The 20,884-nt window shown below is 31.6% G+C and overlaps 3 protein-coding genes and 1 pseudogene across 3 annotated transcripts; all 4 read right to left on the reverse strand.

Annotated features, from left to right (window-relative positions):
- Positions 1-4,825: 4,825 nt before the first annotated feature.
- Positions 4,826-5,680, reverse strand: LOC146934411 (auxin-responsive protein SAUR26-like). Its single transcript, XM_085706288.1, has one exon. The coding sequence runs from the start codon at positions 5,581-5,583 to the stop codon at positions 5,098-5,100; it is 486 nt and encodes a 161-aa protein (XP_085562414.1). The 5' UTR covers positions 5,584-5,680; the 3' UTR covers positions 4,826-5,097.
- Positions 5,681-8,517: 2,837 nt separating this feature from the next.
- LOC146934412 (uncharacterized) lies at positions 8,518-8,952 on the reverse strand. The gene has a single exon (XM_085707912.1). It carries the CDS (start codon positions 8,950-8,952, stop codon positions 8,518-8,520), a length of 435 nt encoding a protein of 144 aa, XP_085564038.1.
- Positions 8,953-11,589: 2,637 nt separating this feature from the next.
- On the reverse strand, positions 11,590-12,948 carry LOC146934413 (protein FAR1-RELATED SEQUENCE 5-like; annotated as a pseudogene).
- Positions 12,949-16,621: 3,673 nt separating this feature from the next.
- On the reverse strand, positions 16,622-17,068 carry LOC146934414 (auxin-responsive protein SAUR71-like). The gene has a single exon (XM_085707913.1). The coding sequence runs from the start codon at positions 17,066-17,068 to the stop codon at positions 16,622-16,624; it is 447 nt and encodes a 148-aa protein (XP_085564039.1).
- Positions 17,069-20,884: the final 3,816 nt, after the last annotated feature.

Genomic DNA, 20,884 nt, shown 5'->3' on the forward strand with positions numbered 1-20,884 from the left:
AGGGGAATTTGCAACTTATCTAATTTTCATTTGCTACACATCAAATTGGGAGATATATATAATGCTAAAAAATATATCAGGCGATTAAAGTCAACCAATTTTTATATGATCGAAATTGTTTAACTCAACATTCATTTCTTTAATTATATTTCATACTTATCTATTGAGCTTGTCTTTATCATGGTGATTAAATCCCATTCAACTCATGTCCAGCATGAAACAACTAGTCATAATAGATTTGTTAGTTTATTTATGCAGTAAAATTATTTTGGCATGCGAGAAAGAAAAAAACAATGTAAAACCAAACATATGCTTAATTGAACCTTTCTGTTTATGTCCCTCGAACTTTTTTTTCTTTTTATAAACGAATCTGCGCACTTAGCTGAAAAAAAGTTATATTAATACCTTTAAGTCGATTGCATACATATATTTACTCTATCCAGTGACGGAACTTGATACCATTTTGTGGGAGTACTAAAACAAATTAAAATACTTTTAAAGGTATTGCAATTTCCCGTAAAAAAATGGTATTAAAATTGATCAAGTGGTTAATATCCTTGTTTTTTTTCTAAATTTTTTTTTTTCGTGAGCGTCCGAGGTTTGAACCCCGGACCTTGCATATATATTATGCATTGTCTTTAACAATTGAGCTAAGCTCACGGGACGTTAATATCCTTGTTTTATAGAAAGAAAAACAAACGTATATTTCGAATTTATTTATTAATCAATATTATTTTTATATTCTTAAAAAAAAATATTATTTTTATATTGATAGTGTATTTGTTTTTTTTTAATTTAAAAATTATTATCTTCCACAATAAACTTCTATTTTTTGATTTCTTTATATAAGTTTCTTAAGAAAGAATGTGTTTTTTTGGCAATAAGGAAAGACCCTTTCAAGTTTATACAAAAACAATTTTAAAAATATCCTATCTCCATGATTTCTTAGTTGTCAATATTCTACAAAAACTTGCTACCATTTACATGTTTTTAAGATTAAAATTCAATGCAATATTAATTATTATTTTATCAATGATACACTAAACTATTCATTGTAGAGGAAAAATATACGTAGACTAAGGCTTTGTTTGAGAGTTTGAAGGGGAATGGAGGGTTTTGGGGAGTTGAAAATATATAGAAAAATAAAAAAATATTTCATAATCTTCGAAAGAACAAATTTTTAGAGAATGATAAACAAATACTTTTTGATTAATATATTTTTAATTTTAAAAATATTATCACAACATATATTGTATTTGAAAAAGTTATAAAAATCCTTCAAAATCTCCAAAAACTTTCCCTCAATACAATTCTTGAGTTCTCTCAAATAAGAGGGATTTTGTATTATATTATCAATAAAAATTATCCTCCAAAACTCTCTTCTCACAACGTCTTCTATTTCTTTCACTCGCTCTTTTTTTTCTTCTTCAAAATCTCCCCCCTCCCCTATAAACTGCCAAAGCTTTAGAGTAAAATTATAATTTTTTCATAAATAGTAGTATAACAAATGATTTCCCTCAAAGTAACAAGATTGACCGATAATTCTGTAAGTATTAGTAAGTAACTTCAAACTACAACTAAAAGTAACGCAATGGAGTATGAATATAGAAAAGGACGGAGAATTGTACATGGACGGTGTTGAAGTGGACAAGTCATATTCCCAAGATGGGATTTCACGACTTCTGCTAAAAGATAGCGTTTCTTTGCTTGTTAGAGTTAGAGGGTTAGGCATTTATCTTGTTCATTATTGTCCATCACAAAAATAAATTATTAATCTTATAAAGAGAAAAATGTTCATACATTTATTTATTTATTTATTTTTAATTATAACTGTTACTGCACCTTTTATAATTAACTTATAAATTTTATTAAAAAAAATGAAGTTATATATAAATATAATGCAACTTGTTTGAATTATAGTGATGATGTTTGTTTGAAACTTCAGAGTGTACTCATTTTAAGGTTTTGGTTTGATTCTATAAATTTTGATGAGTTAATTTGACTTATTCAACGTAAAAACATAGGCTAAATTCGCATATGAGTCTAATGTTTTCAGCGATTATCAAATTTTTCTTTTTAAAGATGTGATTCTTAAAAAAAGTTAAAAATATAATTTGTTGCAAAAAAAGTTGTTGATAGCATGTTTTATTAAGTTCATATTATCAGACCATAACCAAAATTAGACTGGATGTCAGAATTAAAAAAGAATAATTTAATATTATCTTATCGCATTCTCATTAATTAATTATTAACCAAAAGATAACTATTTTAAATAAGGGAAATGCTAACCGGTGCCCCGGGGCACTGGTTAAGGATACTAAAAAGGGAAATTATATGTTAATTATTGCATTGAAAATTGTTTAATTAATCCATAAATAAGTCAACAAAGCTTCCTTTTATGGTAAGAATTTCCTTTTTTTTTTGTATCCTTAACCAGTGCCCCGGGGCACCAGTTAGCATGACCCTTTAAATAAAGGTAAGCAATTTGCATGATTGATCAAAGCCACGTTCGGATTTTTGGGTGATGGAGATGCCGAACCGAGTACCACAAGGTTCATAAATGATTTTTCAACCAAGTGATCTCTTGGTATCTGGCAGCCACGTTCGGATTTGTATAAAGCATACCCCGTACGTTATTCTCCATTCCCAAACAGTATATACTCGTAATAGCAACTTGTTCATAATAGTAATCATTAATCGTAAATTATAGATTAGAAAAAAGAATCAAGAACTAATCTATAATTTATACAAGCAATAATTACAGGTCCCACAACGATCACATAAAAAATGTCATGGACATAATTCCGAATCAAAATTGTGTCACAATCCATGCCACTATTTTGCAACAAAATTGTCAAGAGCCAAACAAAAGAACGGGAATCTGATCACAAATTCATCACCCGCACTCATGAGGGAAAATTTCATTTTAAGTTGTGGAGTAAAGCACATCGTTTTTTTTTTTTTTTGACAATAAAATATCAATGGAATCTCTCAAGGCAAAATTGACACATGCCAAACAATTTTCTGTCATAACAAAACAAAAAGGACAAAATAATAGCGGTGATTTTGTTAACATCTGTGGAATCTAAGGTTTGAGAGTAAAGTTAAATAGGCCAGGGAAATATGCAATTAGAATATTAGAAAAATAACAGAAAGATGAGATTCCTTTTGCTAAAACTCTACCTGAAAATATACATAGATTATTATATTTATGTGACTATGTATTTATGTTATATAGCGTACAAGAATATATATTGACAATGAGCCCTGTTGTGTAACTTTTAAAAAATTAAGTACCACTAGTTGCTCAAAGATTATATAGGTTAGCTTAGCCTCATGAGTTCATTTCGGTTCGATCACCTACTGAGATAAACATCTTCCTCTTCTAATTTCAAAACACAATTTTGGTTAGCGAATGAAGTACCTCGGATTATTTTAACCATTAACTTGTACATAGGCGATTTTAAACATTTGAGATTAGTCATCGATAAATGACACTAAAAACTTTGTATCGATAATATGATAACAATAAAAAAAAACATTGAATAAAAGTTGATTGATTGATACGGCGAATTCAATAATTTTTAATGACAATTGTTAATTCGTATTGTTAATATTAGACCTCTTTATTCTTATCTAAAATGTCTTATCGTCATATTGTAGATAAGTTTTGATTGTGGAGCATTCAAAATATGAAGCTCCTCAAGAGTCATGACTCATTTCTATTGATTGTGTACCAAAATAGGTCTCTTTCGTACGTCTTCTAGTTCAAAAACCATGTTAGGTTAGGTGAGAATGGTTAGGTTAAGCTAGGTCATGCTTGAAAGAAAGAAAAAACTCGATTTTGCACTATAACACATCTGTAGACTTTTTTAGGTCATCCGTGACCTTTCACGGTACAACTCGTTAGCATGTTTAGAAGCATTTTCTTTTTTGAACGATTTATGCTTAGAAACATATTTTTTAATATGTTATTTAATAAATTATCTTCGCATTAATAGACCAAAATTTTGTATTGGTTTATATGTTTTTCCAAACAAAACAAAAAACATCAATGCCATTAATAATGAAAGATACGATGCAAAGGAGTGATCAACTACGTAAACTTCAATCATAATAAACTCTACAACATATTTTCGTAAAAAATAAAAAATTGACTCTTATAAACTGAATTCATCTCAAATATCATCGTGGCCAACCAAAGCATAACTGTCATACGAAGAAGAGCATATATCGGCCTGATTTGTTATCACATCACATCTAATAATAATACAATTAAAATTAAATCTTATTGATACTCTTTCCTACTTTCAAATGTTCCAACGGATTTGTCAAAAAAAGATGTTCCAACGGAAAACATAATCTTTGGGTATCAATTGATTGGAATTAATGTAGCTAAAGCCATTGGATAGCGATCAATTGGTTCACATGGTGACTTTGACAAGTAATTTAAAATTTCCAACCATCAAATTTTCATCAATGGCTGAGATGATTTACTGCGGCCACTGCTCCAACTGCATCTACTATTCTAGTAGCTTGTTACCCTAAGAAACAAAAACTATGAAAGCAAATGGCAGATAATAATAATTAATTAATTAATAATATTAAAAATTGTTGTAAAAAATACAGTACTAGTAGGAAGAAATTAATTTTTATCCAATCAAAATTACTATTAATCAATAATATTTAACTTTTTATGAGGATGAAAAAATTTGACTGTTATAAGAAGGAAAAACATGCTAAATCCCAAAAAATATAGTACAAACATTAAGGAAAAGAAAGAAAAAAAAAAAAACACAGATCTAGAGTATGAGTGGTACCAACATACAACAATAATAAAATTTGTAATTGATCATTAAAATTCGATCATCCTTAATTAGCAGAAAAATATTGGGTATCAATCATAACAAATAGCAAAAGATAACCCAAACTACAAACCAAAACTTAAGGACAAGTTCACCAACATCACATTTGAAACCCATCACTGAAATTTTTAGTAGATGGATTCAAGGACGATTAGAACTAAAAACCCATACTAAAAAATAAAATAAAATAAAAACTTTCCCTGTTTCCCATCTTCATGTACAAGTCAAGATTCTAAACAAAAGCTCTCTCCAACAAAGGAGCCAAAACGACGACGTTTTCCTTTTCCTTGCAAGACTCAAACAAAGTCACGTCAGATATCATCTTCACAAACTCCTCCAAAGACAGCTTCCCGTACTTATGTTCATTCTTATGAAGGCGTTTGACAATTTCCGTGAAAAAATCCACGTGGCAAGGAAGAACCAAACCACCGTTACCTCGTAGACCAAACTCTTCCTCAGTTACATCGAGAAGACCAGCGAAAACAGGAAAATTGAGGAACCGAGCGGGGATAGCAAAACGGTGTCGTTCCGATCCAACGTAAACGAAGACAAAACCTGAAGGTGGTTGTCTTCGAGGAGTGACACATGGTTCGGTGGTGGTTTCATGTTCTGAACGAAGAGAACGACGGCGGAGGCTGATTTGTTTCCACCGTGTCATGAGTTGTTTCAACCGCACGATTTGACGAATCTTGTCAACTTTTTTCATCGTACCAGCCATTGAAAGGGAAGAGATGAGAAAGATGGTTTTGGTTTTGGTTTTTTGAGTTAAATAAATAGTGAATTTATTAGGTTTGGGCTTTGGAGAATGGCTGTGTTTATGTTTGTTCTTTTTTCTACCGATTCTTTTGGTGGGGGTATAATAGGAAATTACAAAGTAAAGGAGCGTGGAAAAATTAAAATCCTAATCAAATCACTTCACTGTCCTTCAATTGTCCTATTCATTACTCTTTCTTTATTCAATTTTATCTCTACTTTATTTAAAGGGTCTTGCTACAAGCCACCCTTTGGTGGTGTCTTTTAGCAAGTCACACCTCAAGGTGTGATTTTCACTTTTTAGTTATAACTTTGCTAAAAGACACCTTCATAAAAGTAAGTTGGTGTCTTTTCGTAAATGTTCATAGAGTAACTTGCTAAAAGACACCTTCACAAAAGGTGTCTTCTAGCAAAACCCTTATTTAAAAATCACTTCGATTACATTTACTAGGAACTTTGTTATCACAATTTTCTCTTTTGTTTTTTGCTTCATACGGTTACTTCCCTAATTTCGAGTAAACTTATTTAACAAATTGCCAATTATCTATTGAAATCCTATAATGATTACGATTTGGTCTAAAAATTGGTGTAAAAGAAAAAGTTTTGGTAAAACAAAATCCTAATATTTTTTTTGAAGAAAGCAAATTAGTTAATCCAAAATGCACATTCTCAAGTCCCAAATCAATACAGGCCAACTCAAATGGGTTAATTGTTAGGATTAATAATTTCCCTAAAAAAATTAGGATTAATAATTAGTTTGGAATGCAGACGGCCAAAAAGTGACTTTCACTACTATAAAATCCTCACGCAAAAAAGAAAGAGTGTTACTTTTCCTAGGGATGGCAATTGAACTCAGGCCCTATGGGTACCCGCAAAAATTATCCACAATGGGTAGGGTAAAACCCCGCATTTATGGGTTTGGGCACGGGTCCGGGTAATACCCACAAATTTAAATGAGTATGGGCACGGGTAAGGGTACTATACTGCCCAAACTCGCAACCCCGCATATACATATCTATATAAATATCATAAATAATTTATTTATTTTTGGTGTATAATTAATTTATTTATTTAGCTCTTTAAGCCTAAACCTAAACTTAAACCAAAAAACTGCTTAATTAAATAACAACTTCATCATGCCCGTGTACAATTTTTTAGGGATACTTTGGATGTTTCTTATTTGACTAAATATTATGATTTGTACTATTTTATGAGTTAATTTAAAAAAAATTGGAATGTAGTTTTATTTCATTTGTGATGTTTTTATTGTCTTTTCATAGTTAAAGTGCGGGTAATGGGTGCGGGTATGGGCACTTAGGTACCCATAGGGTATGGGGAAGGGGACTAAAGTTGTTGGCCACGAGGGTACGTTCACGGGTACGTGTATTTTTTACAAATGCGGGTATGGGGAAGGGCACTGTAGTACCCTACCCATAGGGTACCCATTGCCATCCCTAACTTTTCCCACCCTATGGCCTTCTCGCGCGCCCTGCAAAAATTCCAAAAATACCCCTGGTCCGGATTATGTTTTCCGGACAAGATTGTTAGTAACTTCCGGAATATAAAATCCGGCCATATACGATATGCATATTTTGTGTCTTTCTTTGATGTCAAGGGTCTCTGTTGACCGTTATACGACCCCCGCATAAGCTGCAATGCAATTGTAGGGGTCGTATGAGCGGTCAACAATGAACATGACACCACAAACACTCCTAAAAGCTACCTAAAAAACTTAAAATTTTTGAAGAAAATGTAAGAAAGGAGGTGAAGAAGAATGAAGGAAAATGTTGAAGATCCAAGCCTTTTTATAGCCTTATATAAGTCATAGGTCTTAATTACAGTCAAATAAAACGTGTTCCACATTCAAAACAGTAAAAAAATGCATTCAAACTCCACTAACCGACCTAACCTTTGGTGAAACGTCACCGACCTAAATGTTACTGAGTGTTTCCGGATTATACAATCCGGAACGTATGCAGTTTGTCCGGAGTGTAAAGTCCGAACTGTACCAGACCCTTTATTTGGATCGTTTTCGTTGCGAATGCGTTGGAAAAAAATAGATCAAAGATATAACATAAATAAAAGCAACATAAGACAAATAAACAGTTAAAAAAAACCATAATAATATAAATGATGAATCTTTTGGGAAGGTGTTCGAAGAGGAGCTTTTGAACTCGATCCTGCCGGCCTGCCAACTGACATGTTACGATCGGCAGGCCGACATTATCGAGTTCATAAGAACCTCTTCTTTAGAGTTAGATCTGCAACACAATGAAGAAAGGCAAGGTGTTTTCAAGAGGATTTCTTTGAGTTAGGTCCTGCTGCCTTGCCAAATGACATATTATCTGGCAGGCAGCAAGATCTAACTCATAGAAACCTCTTGATATTTTTGAGTTTTCTATCTATCAAAGAGGCATCAAGGACTATCTATATATTTTTGACAGCATGCTGAGGATCTTCATAATGCCGTGAAATAGAGAGCTAACTCATCCATTCGCGACAGCATTAGAAAGATCATCAGCTTGATGACAAAAATTTGCATGGTTTGCTTTGGTGTGTTTGTGTGTTTTGCTGGTATTGAAGATCAAAACCGGAGAGGGTGTATTTATAAAGGTCCTTGGATGTTTTGGACCACATAAAATCTTAGTGCAATGTGGTCCATACAAAAGAATCCTATGCTGAAGCATTCCGGATTACGTTCTCCGGAATACACTGACGCCCTATGTATTTCCGGATTTTGTAATCCAAAAAGCATATATTGGGTTATATGCTAACACGCAATTAAAACAACATAAAACACGTAACTAAAACATAAAGCAACGACTTAATTCAACAACACATAACTAACATGCAATTAAAACAACATAAAACACGTGGTTAATTAAAACATAACACATTATCACGGATCATCTAAACTAACTTCTTCCTTCTCTGGTCCCTCCAGCAGAGCCCTGATCTCTTCGTAGTTCCTGGGCCGGTGCAAACTTTTCAGGATTTGTTCAGCAGATCTAACCAACGAAGCGTCCAACTCGATCGGTCCTCTAGCGCTGTGCTGACCAAAGACAGAGAACATGGTTCTCACGTCGTCATCGTTTGTGAGTTTCATCCGGCTGAAGCGTAGAGATCCGGCTGAGTCGGACAATGGACATCGATATTCAACACCGACCACCCTCCTAGTGTCTCTGCGGTTGAGTTGACGGTTGATTTGATCCATCTCATCTTTCAGCCCGGATAGGGTGACATCGTCGCGAATCCTAAACAGATGGGGTGGTGTTCCACCGTTGTAGTAGACTGCCGCTAGCTTGGTGTTCGGATCAAAGCCAGGGAATTCCATGATTTTTTTTCTGGTGTAGTTTACTTGTAATGAAAACAGGGACCCCTATTTATAGAGGTATTTGGGCGTTGTGCACCACAAAAATTGTCGGTACAATGCAGGCCACACAAAAGAATCCAATGCTGAATCAATCCGGATTATACAATCCGAACCAACCCTCACCATACACAACGTCCCAAGTTTCACTTTGGGACACCCCAGTATCGTCTTTTTCCGGAATACGTAATCCGGAGTGCATGCGTAATCCGGATTATATCTTCCGGACTTCACCGGAAGTTTAGGCCGGTGGTCTGAACCACAAAGAAAATGTTTTTCAAACGTTTTGGGCGGTGGTCAAGTGTAAAAACACATTTTTTGACCGGCATTGATGGCCTCCCACACGTTTTTTAACCCCCCTCCCCTATAAATATGGTTCATTTTCTCAAAAAATTTCACACCTTCTTCTTTCTTCTCTTCTCCTCTTCTACAACGATGTGTTTCCATCGTTGGCCTTTCATAGAAAGAGGCCTCTTTGGAAATCCATCAGGGGTCATATGATCGGTCAATAGGGTAGGGGTCAGTCTGAATCTGAGGTGGGTTTGTCTGGGTGTCATGTTGACCATCATGGTCTCTTGTTCCCTAGAGGCCCCTGTGCCCCCTCTGTCTATTCACCAACAGATTTTCTTCTTCCCCGCCATCTTCTTTCCTCCCACCCTCTTTCCTCTTCATCAGTGGCTGGAGTTAGAGCTGGAGCCACTGGTATAACTTATGTAATAGGATAGGATTAGAAATAGATTTAGGATATTATATAATAAGCTTAAAAAGCTTGAAAGCTTGAAAATTATTGTAATGTATTGTTCATATTATTAATAAAATGAATTGTTTTTATGTTTGTGTCTTTTTATTTATGTTTTTTAGTTTATTTGCATTTTCTTTTACGAATTGTAGACCTTACAATTGCAAAAGTTCTGGTAAAACACTATTCCGGGTAATATAATCCGGATATATCTGCAAATTTCTAACAATGAAATCCAGAAAACAAAATCCGGACAAGGGGTAAAATTGGAAGAAAAAAAATAGGGCGCGCGAGGAAAGACATAGGGTGGGAAAAGTAACACTCAAAAAGAAAAATCTTACGTTCCTACCCAACTTACTGTGGAACATGTCCAACTTAATTATGGACAACTGGGGTGTATCTCTTAAAAAGGGATGTGTGGTCTTCACATCAATAGCAAAAGAGGTGCTTGGAAAATACATTCTAATGGCAAAGTAATAAAGTGATATGCTAAGTCCTTCAAAAAAAAAAAAAAGTGATATGCTAAGCAAAAGCAAGGCTAATTGAGTGAAGTGGTCAAACATAAGGAGTGAAGTATCCAACGATACGCTCTTCATTGTTCATATTTTTGGTTCTGTGAATTGGTTTAGTTTGTCTATGACATAATTTGGTTTGTTTGGAGTGACTCGCTTCGACATTATTCGATGATTTGTTAGCGCCTAAGGCGATAAAGCACATTTGTGCTTGTCCGTTCTTGATGTAGGAATAAGGTGATTCCCAATATATACATAAAGAGTACAACAAATTTTTTATTATTACTGTTTTTAAACGACATAAAATTAAGGAGTAATAATCAATTTGGTCCCTAAATATTTAATGAGTAGTCACAATAGTTCCGCAAAGTATAGAAATTTCAAAATAGTCTATGGTTATGCATTTCGTTAGTCAAAATAGTTTCTAAAATTAAAATGTTGCATTAATATTGTCATATTAGTCATTCAATATACTTGTTGATATATCAATTCTTATAAGTTCTTACTTATAGTCATATTAGTACTTATATGAAAAAGAATTATTGTGAGCATTGAGAGATTATTTTAGCATCAAACACTATTTTGACTAACAAAGTGCATAATCAGAGACTATTTTAAAATTTTGATACATTGATGGAATATTGAGATCTCTCTTTACACATTCAGGGACCAAAGTGATTGATATCCCTAAAATTAAAGAAAATAAAGCAAGTGATCAAAGTAAACCAAATAAAAGAAAAAAAAATACAATGAATCTTTTTTAGTTTTTTTTAGGGGGATGTGAATCTTTTTAGTATTTTGGGAAAATCTAATTTAAAAATAAAACTAAATAAAAAGTAAATCTTTTTGGAATTTTTTTAATATTTGATAAGAAATATAAACTAGAAGCAAATTTTTTATAATAGAAACAAAACCAATAAAAAAAACAAAGATATGACTAAAAAACAAATATAAAATAGAAACAAATCTTTTTATAATTTTTTAGAATAGAAACAAAACCAATAAAAAACAAAGATATTTTTTTTGATAATAAAAGACTTTTATTAATGATATGACTAAAATTAAAGGTAAATTTTTTAAGTGTGTAAAAAGTAAAACAAAATTAAAAAGCTAAATATTTTTATGGTTTTCGAAATATATGTTTTTTTTTCTTTTATCTGAGCGTGCGTGTGTATTTTTTTTTTTTAAGAAACAAAAATGAATTATATTAACACCGACAGTGAAACCACTTCAGCACAAGATGTACCAAAGGGCCACCCCTCAATGAGAACAGTCAAACAATATTTACAGAAGTTCGGTCAGTCGATACCCAAACATAACATAGGGTTCGACTGTGAGAAGTACAAAATACTAACCTAATGGCTGATATTTATTGTTTGTTCGGTAAGTTGTATCAAAACTGACAACATCACCAAATAGAGCATAATGTTGTTGCATAATTCCATCTGCCCAAAAAATACTAGCTATGTCTTCTGCAACATCAACTTGGATATCATAGTAAAAACCTGGTTTCGAGAGAGCTTCATTTCTAAAGAATTCTTGAATAACAGTTGCTTCACCAGCCACCATCTCCTTTTGACGAGTTGTCATTAGATAGTTCTTTAAGTCCGAAAATCGAAAAGGAAGATTCTCCGTGCCTCCAACTCCTTGACCCATCACTTCATAAGATGTTCTCATCGACATTCCAGCTTTAGAATTTATTAAAGCAAGTTGTCCTTGAACTTCATTTACTTCTCAAAATGATCTCAAGTAGCGCAAATGCTCTGGTTTATGTAATGGATGACGGTGATCAACTTCCCACCTATATATCTTATAGACATTCAACGCTTCATCCAACTTCAAATATATTCCAGCTTTACAACCAACCCTTTCCTCTGGTTTTTCTTTAGCTTTCTCATACTCAACAAGAACTGAACTGTCACATGTTGGCCTGTTTTTAGGATTAAGCAGACTTCCCTTCTTGAAACCTTCTTTGTTACAAGCATAACACACATAATGTACCTTATCCGATTTCTTATTTTGTGAATTGTTCTTGGACTTCAACATACTCCTAACAGAGAATCCAGTGTTATATGCATAATTAAAATAAAAATCTTCAATCTCTTTTATAGATTTAAAGACCAAAGACTTCCATGATTCTTTATCACTAAAGGAGTAACATTGAGAACTATCCGCATCAATAACTGAATTTTCAACCGTCAATTGTCCACTCTCGGATGAAGTTGATATCAAATCCATTGAAAACAGCAACAAACACTATTAAGAACAAAAAAAACCATTAGATATGATAAATTGAAACTACTGAAAAACTCTGAAAAACTATGCTAAAACCATTGTCCTGTGGATATGGTTTTGGTGAGTTGTACTCCAAAACCATTGGCTTGTGGAAATGGTTTTGGTGAGTAATAAGCTAAATTGCTATCAAATTATCCCTAACACTCATACTCCAACAGTTATTTTAAATGATTCAATCATCAGTTTTATAGCATTGAGTTAAAAAATCACAGTTGAATATTCACATTGAGTTAAAAACATCACAGATTGAATCAAATTAACTGATGTAATCAACTGATGTAATCAACTGAACTAAAATATCACATATTGCAATGATTCAATCATTGCAATGATTCAATCAAGTAAAATTCTTACTACAACAATAATTTGCAATGATTCAGTTTACTTCAGTTTTATAGCATCAGTTTTCAATTCAATGATCCTTAACTTCAATTTTAAAGCATCAGTTTTCAATTCAATGATTCAACAATAATTTTATATAATCAACAATAATTTTCAATGATTCAACCATCAGTTTTGTAGCATTTAGCAAAAATATCACAGATTGCATCGAATTAACAGACTGAATCATATAAATGAATAACTCGCCGGAGAAATACGTCGGAGTGAATAACGTCGGAGGAAGGTGAGAAACACGTTGGAGAGAAAGGTGAGAATCATGTCGGAGAAGCGAAGAAAGGACGAGAATCAAGTTGCAGCAGCGAGAAACAGTGAGAATCGAGGTGCCGGTGATGAATTTCTGAATCGCACGAATCAAGATAAATCAAGATGAATTCCTGAATCGCACGAATCAAGGGTGAATCACGTCGGAGAGAAGGGTGAAAATAACGTCGGAGAAGCGAGCAAGGCTGAGAATCACGTCGGAACGGCAAGAAACAGTGAGAATCGTGATCGTGAAACGGCGCCGGCGACGGAAACGGTGAGAAAAGCGATCTTGTTAGGGACGAAACACTGTAGCATCTGAAGCTCAAGATTAGAACACGTGTGCAATATCAGACGGTTGTGATATATTTGAGCTGAAGCACCAGATTATAACACCTGTCCTTGATCTAATGGTTCTGATTTGCTTATACACCATGCATAAGGAAATCCTTATGCATAATAACTTTTGCCTTTATCAATGACATATATTTGTCCCTTGATTGTTTTTGTCAAAAAAAATAATATTTGTCCCGTTTTTTTTTGAGTGATTAATACTTGTCCCATTTTTTCACTATTTATCAATGACAAATATTTGTCTCGTGTATTTTTTTATATATCAACGACAAACACGTTTTTTTAAAAGAATCAATGATAAATACTTGTATTGTGTTTTTTATACTCTTCACTGATAAATATTTGTTACGAATCTTATTTATGTATCCTTGGTTTCCGCATATTTTTTTTTATAATTTATTAAGCAGGTTAACTTATCTTATCTTATAGTTAATTGTGGATTCAACGTATCCCAACTTATTTTTATTTTGAATAAGTGGAGTAAGAAATTGATGTTCAATATTTTATATTCTTTATTTTGTTAAGAGAGATTGAAGTTAATGTCAATTGATGAAATAGAAATATTGTAATGCAATATTTGCTTATTTGCTAATTTTAATATATGAAATACCCTCTATAAAAAAATATAGGAAATACAATCAATGTTGTATTACTTTTTCTTTTTCACTAAACTCTTTTAATAACATGTCATGTTTTCCTTCTCCTTTTCACTAAATATTTTTATGGTTTTCGAAATATATGTTTTTTTTTCTTTTATCTGAGCGTGCGTGTGTATATAAAATAGATTGAAAATAAAATAAAATAAATTCAAACTAAGAACATTAATTACCCCATTGAAATTAATCTCCATAATCGGTGACAAAAATTTGATGGTCACTTAGACAATGTACTAAATTGTCGTCGTGTAATAACATTTATATAAGTTTGTTTCCGCGTGTATCGTGAAAATTCTACTTAACAATGTCAGCTGTAACTATCCTTAAAAGAAGAAAAAAAAATGTCAGCTGTAACTAGAATGCATAAATTGGGGGGATGCATATGGTAAAGTTTGGATTACCTAAAATAAAGGTAAAAAGAGTGATTAGCTGGTAATTGTGTCCTGTCTCCACTTGCCTAGGAGTTTCAAGACATTTGAACAAAATAGCTAGGCCAATAATTAGGTTGCTTGCACTTTTTTTCTAGTTATAAGCCTCTAATTTATTAAGTGAGCTTGTACCTTTTGGAGGTTTAAAATTAGGGAAATGTTAACTTGTCACTAGGTTAATATCTCAGCTACGGCCTAGGGTTAATAGTCAATGAGATCGAATCATTTTATGAACATTCATAAACATACAAAAAAAAATTACGAACAAGTCATAATTGAGTAAAACCAAGAAAAACAATTATATTTAAAGAAGATCATTTACTTAACATAATCAAACGGAAATTAACTATACGTAAAGAGAAGAATAAATAACATGAAAATAAATTAAAATAACTATGAGAAGACATTGCTCTGCCATTCTCTATTCCCTCCACTGTGCTGTCTCCTCATTTTGTTCCTCAAACCCCTAATAGCTTTTTATTCTCTTATTCAAACTATGAGACATTTTGTGTGACCTGAAGCCCTCCTTTTATAATAGCAATGTCATCTCCTTTCTCTCCTTTGATTGGTTCGCTAAAAATCCATTAGAATTCGCGATTCATAATTTAAGTAACTGACGTGCGCGATGCGCAGTTCGTAGCGCATGCTGTATCTGAGGCAACGCAAGACATTTATGTTTTTCTTTCAAGCTACGCGTCACGCAACACACACATTGAGTGTTGTCCAGTAGTTGCACACTTTCAAGTTCTTCATAAGTGCGCAATGCACAACTCATAGTACGCATGACACATTGGATAATAGTTGTACCTTATGCGTTTCTTCATTTCATGTTTCATTTCTCCTCACCAAAAAGTTCGTGGTGACTATACCCCAAGAAATCACTTGATACATCGATCTAGTAAAAAGTTTAGCACAGCCACAAAGTTGTATGGTTTGGATGATTTCAACGAGGTTCAAGGTCTTGTACGCATAATCATTCCTCCATGCTCTTCAAATGATTTATTTACAAAAATTCAACTAAAACAAATGAAAACTTAAAGAAAAGACTCAAAAATGAATCCTAATCAGTGCTATAAACACCATATGACTGACCGTGTAATGTCTCTCCCATCAAATTAATAAAAATTATGTGTAGTTGGAATATTATAGACAGTAATTGTAAGAAATTCTATTTTATTTTTGTTACACTAAGAAATTCTATTTGAAAGTAATTGTCGAAAACTAAAAAAAAAATTTAATTTGATTTAAGATCAACAATTGCAAGGTAGATTAAATAGATCAATTATCTAGTTTATTAAGAGTGCGTTTTCAAAAATAATAATATGAAAGTTGTTTAATTATATAAAATTGGCAAATAATTTGACAATAAAGACTTTTTTTTTAAGGAGACAGCAAAGACTTTTAATAAGTGTTGTCTATGCCCAGCAAAATTCTACACACAGTTCAACTCTTACATCTAAAGTGAAAAATATTGTTTATGTACATATAGCATTGTTTGGCTTGGTAAATAGATCGAAATGTTAAATTTTGGATAACTATAAAAAAGATTTTGTTTATTTTTTTTTTTTTACAGAAAAAAATAAACAAAATTCGTAGATTACTTACTTAAAGGATATCCATAAAGATATAAAAAAAATTAAAATATTATCCATGGACATTTATATATATTGTGCGGACACGAATGTTATATTTATCTGAGAGTAGATACAAATATGAGTAAAAACATCAAAAAAAATGTTACTTCATCCGATCACATTTATAAACAAAAAACAATTTTTTAGATTCATTAAATAATTAATGCATCTGATCAAATTTATAGACATGATACATTGATTATTCAATGAACAAACAAAGGGAGTACACTACAAAAATAGTACGCATAATTAACTCACATTGAAATTTTAACATAATGAATTTAAATACCTAATACAATTTATACATGATTATTCAATATTAAATAAAACTATATACATAAAATTAAAGAGCAATGATTTATTTTTTATACAACTACCAACACCATGTTGCTTTCTGCAGGAGAGGAGTGAAGAGAATGTTGTTGTTTTCCTCATAAGAATTGAAAACCATGTTTGCAAACTCTTCCAAAGAAAATTTGCCGTACTTATGCTCATCTTTCTTGACATGCTTCACAATTTCTCTAAAAAGGTCTATGTCACATGGGAGAACCAAACAACCCTTAACACCAAGGCCAAACTCCTCCTCAGTTTCTCTAAGTAGACACTTAAAAATATTAAGGTTAAGGAACCTTAGAGGAATTGTAAAACGCTTTCGTTCATGCCCTACAAAAACAAAAATATAACCGGACGGAGAATATCGAACTTTGTTAGTACGTGTTTTATTAGAATCATGAACAACAACATTGTTATTGCAGTGAAAGAGATGTCGATGAAGAGTCTTGAGCTTCCATCTCATGATGAGTTGTTTGAAACCTGCCATTGGAGGAGTTGCCTCACAAAAATATTATTATATTATAATTCTATAAACTAAATGGGTTTAATTATAAGCAGTATTTATAGCATAAGAAAGGCATCATACATATGCACTACTTCTGTAAAAAATAATATGAACGGCTTATATAAGGAATATTCTGATCATGTACTTACCTTATTAAACTTGTTCTTTTATTTGTCTAAACCAACTAATTCTCAAGAAAGGGGCACATGTATATCTAAATTTCTGCCATAAGGTAAGTAATTAAAGTCTACCAAAGATTGTTTTAGACAAAATTTTAAATTAAATTCTTTCAAACGATTCGTCTTAACTGAAGTTTATTAACCATTCGAGTTCAACTGTTTAAGTGATGATACCCTAATTAATAGATGGAGTTTGAACTCCTTTATAATATGAATCAAATGTACATTGTTATACGAATCCTAAGATCACACGACATTGTTGTTAACATTTTAAATATATGGTATTGTAATTTCAATCATTGACACATTTTTTTTATCTTATTTTTTATTTAAAAATTGGGTAAGGAGAAGTACTCATTAATTATAGGGACACTAATGACGACATAATTTGAAATTTGTTGATAAAGATTACAAAATTAAACTTTTACTATCAATTGGTCTTGCCAATATACAATGTTTTTTTAGATAGACGAAGTGATAATAATCATTAAAAATTCAGACACATAAATGGAGGTGTCGGAGTTCAAATCCAAATTACCACGACCAACTTAACAATTTCGGTATTTTTACTAGTTGAATTAAAAATTGTGGACTTAATATAGGATCTTTGTGTGTAACTTAAACGCAACATATGCCCATTTGTAAAAAAAATAAAATAATATGACCTCATTTGATATAGGTTTATTTTTTATTTTTTGACAACCTTATAAATTTTTTGACCAATTTTTTTAATAATTTTTTTTACAACCTGATTTAATATAGACGTTTATGTGGTTAGATGCAAATGAATACCCTTGTTGGCAAAGAATTGATCGTTTTGTATTCAGAAAAGAATATCTCATTGAGTCAAAAAAAAGAAAAAAGAATATCTCATAATTTAAACAAAAAGGAAAAAGAATATATCATTTTTAGGCACATCATGGATAGGAAAGTCAGGGTATTTTTTTAACTAAATTCAATAGTATTTATGTTTTTCTAACATTTATAAAGTAAGGATAAAAAAGTTTATGATTTATTTATTTATTTACCTATGACGTTTTTTTTGGAGAAGATTTATTATTATGTTTTTTTTGACAAGTGGATTTATTACTAATGTTGTTTCTAAGAAATTTCAAATATACAGAAATTAGTTAATGATAAGATTTTTTATTTGATAAATAATTTCGAAAGGAATATTATATATAGCTGGTTATGATTTTATTTTACTTAATTAGCACCCAATTTTATAATATTTTATATACGTTAATATTACTATTTTCATAATTGTTTATGAATCTACTTAATCTTTACTTACTACCCCTTTCAACACTTTCCAAAAATACACTCAATTTTCGATACAAATAACACATGTAACAAATAGATAAGAATAAATGTAAATATAAAAACAAATGTAACAAACACGATAATCTTTACTTACTACCCCTTTCAACACTTTCCAAAAATACACTCAATTTTCGATACAAATAACACATGTAACAAATAGATAAGAATAAATGTAAATATAAAAACAAATGTAACAAACACGATATGAGTATATATTTTTTTGTTTTTTTTTACCTTTATCATTTAAAAAGCGTAACAAACTAGATGAGTATATTTATAATTACTTTTTCATCATTCCAATTATACCTTTAAACAATTTTTCTATAATAAAATTGTTGTTGATGTCGTTAAAAAAGAATTTAGATTATATTTTTTGTTATATTTTATTATTGTCTGTGTCGTTGAAATAGATAATCATGGTTAATTTGATTTTTTATAACTTCAAAGCAACAAACATTTATATTTTTTTTAGTTTTAATTAAAATCAAAATTTCATAAAAAAAACATCATTCATAATTTTCAAACGTTAGCGCAATAAAAAGAACGGAAAGACAGACACGTGAGTGCCCATTTTTCGCTAGTAATGGAAAAAAACGATAAAGTAATGGATGCAAGTACTTACCAAATTATAAAACGATAAAAAAATATTGATTTTTAAGGAGGGATCAAGTTACTTCAAAAGCGATTTCGAGTTATGTTACTCAGCTTAACAAATCATTATTATAAACATTCAGTTTAATCAACCCAACCGTTGATTACTACTCCCTCCGTTTCTTTTTATCTTAATGATCAAACAGACAAAGTCTTGGATAAATACAAAATGTGTAACTATATACTCGCTCCGGTCACTATTATAAGCAAAAAACAACTTTTTAGGTTCATTCATTAAATGATGTATTTGGTCTATATTATTGACTAAATACATCATTTAATGAATGAATCTAAAAAGTTGTTTTTTGCTTATAATAGTGACCGGAGGGAGTAATTCAATAGTCGATTAAGTTGATTAAACACATATCAAGATATGGGTTCAGAGCTATTCGGCTCACATATTGCATCCTTGTTTATTAATTTTATCAGGTCTACAGCAACTTAACCTAATAATTTTCATATAAAATGCTGCATTAGGTTAGCAACAATTTAACCTGACAAATTCCATCTAAAATGCAGCGCACCAATTTAACCTAACAAATTCCCTCTGAAATGCAACAATCCCTAATATTTCTCCTTACTAATGAGCTTTTCATTCCTATCATGTTGTGTCATCGTTTATATATATCTATTGTTTATGTAGACTTTTTTTTTGACAATTTGTTGTACACTTATTTAATACGTTTACAAACAGAATACCCTAATTTCCATGCAAACTCGGCTACCCTAATTTTCATGCACACTCGGCTATATATAGCAAACCCTAAACCGTGTTTCTCTTAAAAAAAAAAAAACCTAAACCGTGGTAAATTACACAGACAGCAGAAGAATCTTATATTTTGATATTTGCAAATGGAAGGACGTGACCTTACAACCTTCCTCTCATGCCACTGTTTAACTGGTATTCTAATTTAACATGCATTTTATCGATATGCATATTTTTTTGAGAATTGGAATATCCTTTTTGCGTTTTTTTTTTTTTTAGTTTGAGATGTTTACACCAATTTTGACAGTTTTCCTATTTAGTATTGTCGCAATTTCTTGGTCTATTATCTAAGGATTCTTAGAAAACTCATATTAGAATCTCATTGTCTTAGAGAATTCATCATTTACTATTTCATTGTTTAGAAATACTAATCATACAAAATTAACATCTTTTTTGTTTGTAAATTTTTTAAAAAAACTAATTAGAACAATTTTAACTGTTTTATGTTTAACAAAAAGACCTGTGCGCGCACGGGTCAAAAGTCTAGTTATTTTTTAAATTTGGATTCTCTTATGTAAACGGATCCATTGAACTATACAAGCGGTGTGAGATTGTTTGTTTTGGACTAGGATCCGTGCTCTTTACCCTTTATGGTTACTTTGTAGAATTCTGCTCTTTACCCAAACTGTTTTGCTCATTCCCAAAGTAAATGACCTTTTTACCCTTACGCAACTTAACGTGCGCTAGTGCAACATGGTACGTGACTTAACACAAGTAGCGTGACTTAACTTACGCTAGTGCAAAACGAAACGCAACTTAAGTCACGTTACTTGACTTAAGTCACGCTAGTTCTAACACTGGTACAAAGCATCCACCAAAACATACAATGAGTAGCGTGAGTTAAGTCACGCTAGTTTTAAAACTAGCGTGAGTTAACTC

Source organism: Medicago sativa, chromosome 4 (genome assembly GCF_051527215.1).
Source record: "Medicago sativa cultivar Bolivia chromosome 4, Bolivia_mono, whole genome shotgun sequence".
In the NCBI taxonomy this organism is placed as follows: domain Eukaryota; kingdom Viridiplantae; phylum Streptophyta; class Magnoliopsida; order Fabales; family Fabaceae; genus Medicago; species Medicago sativa.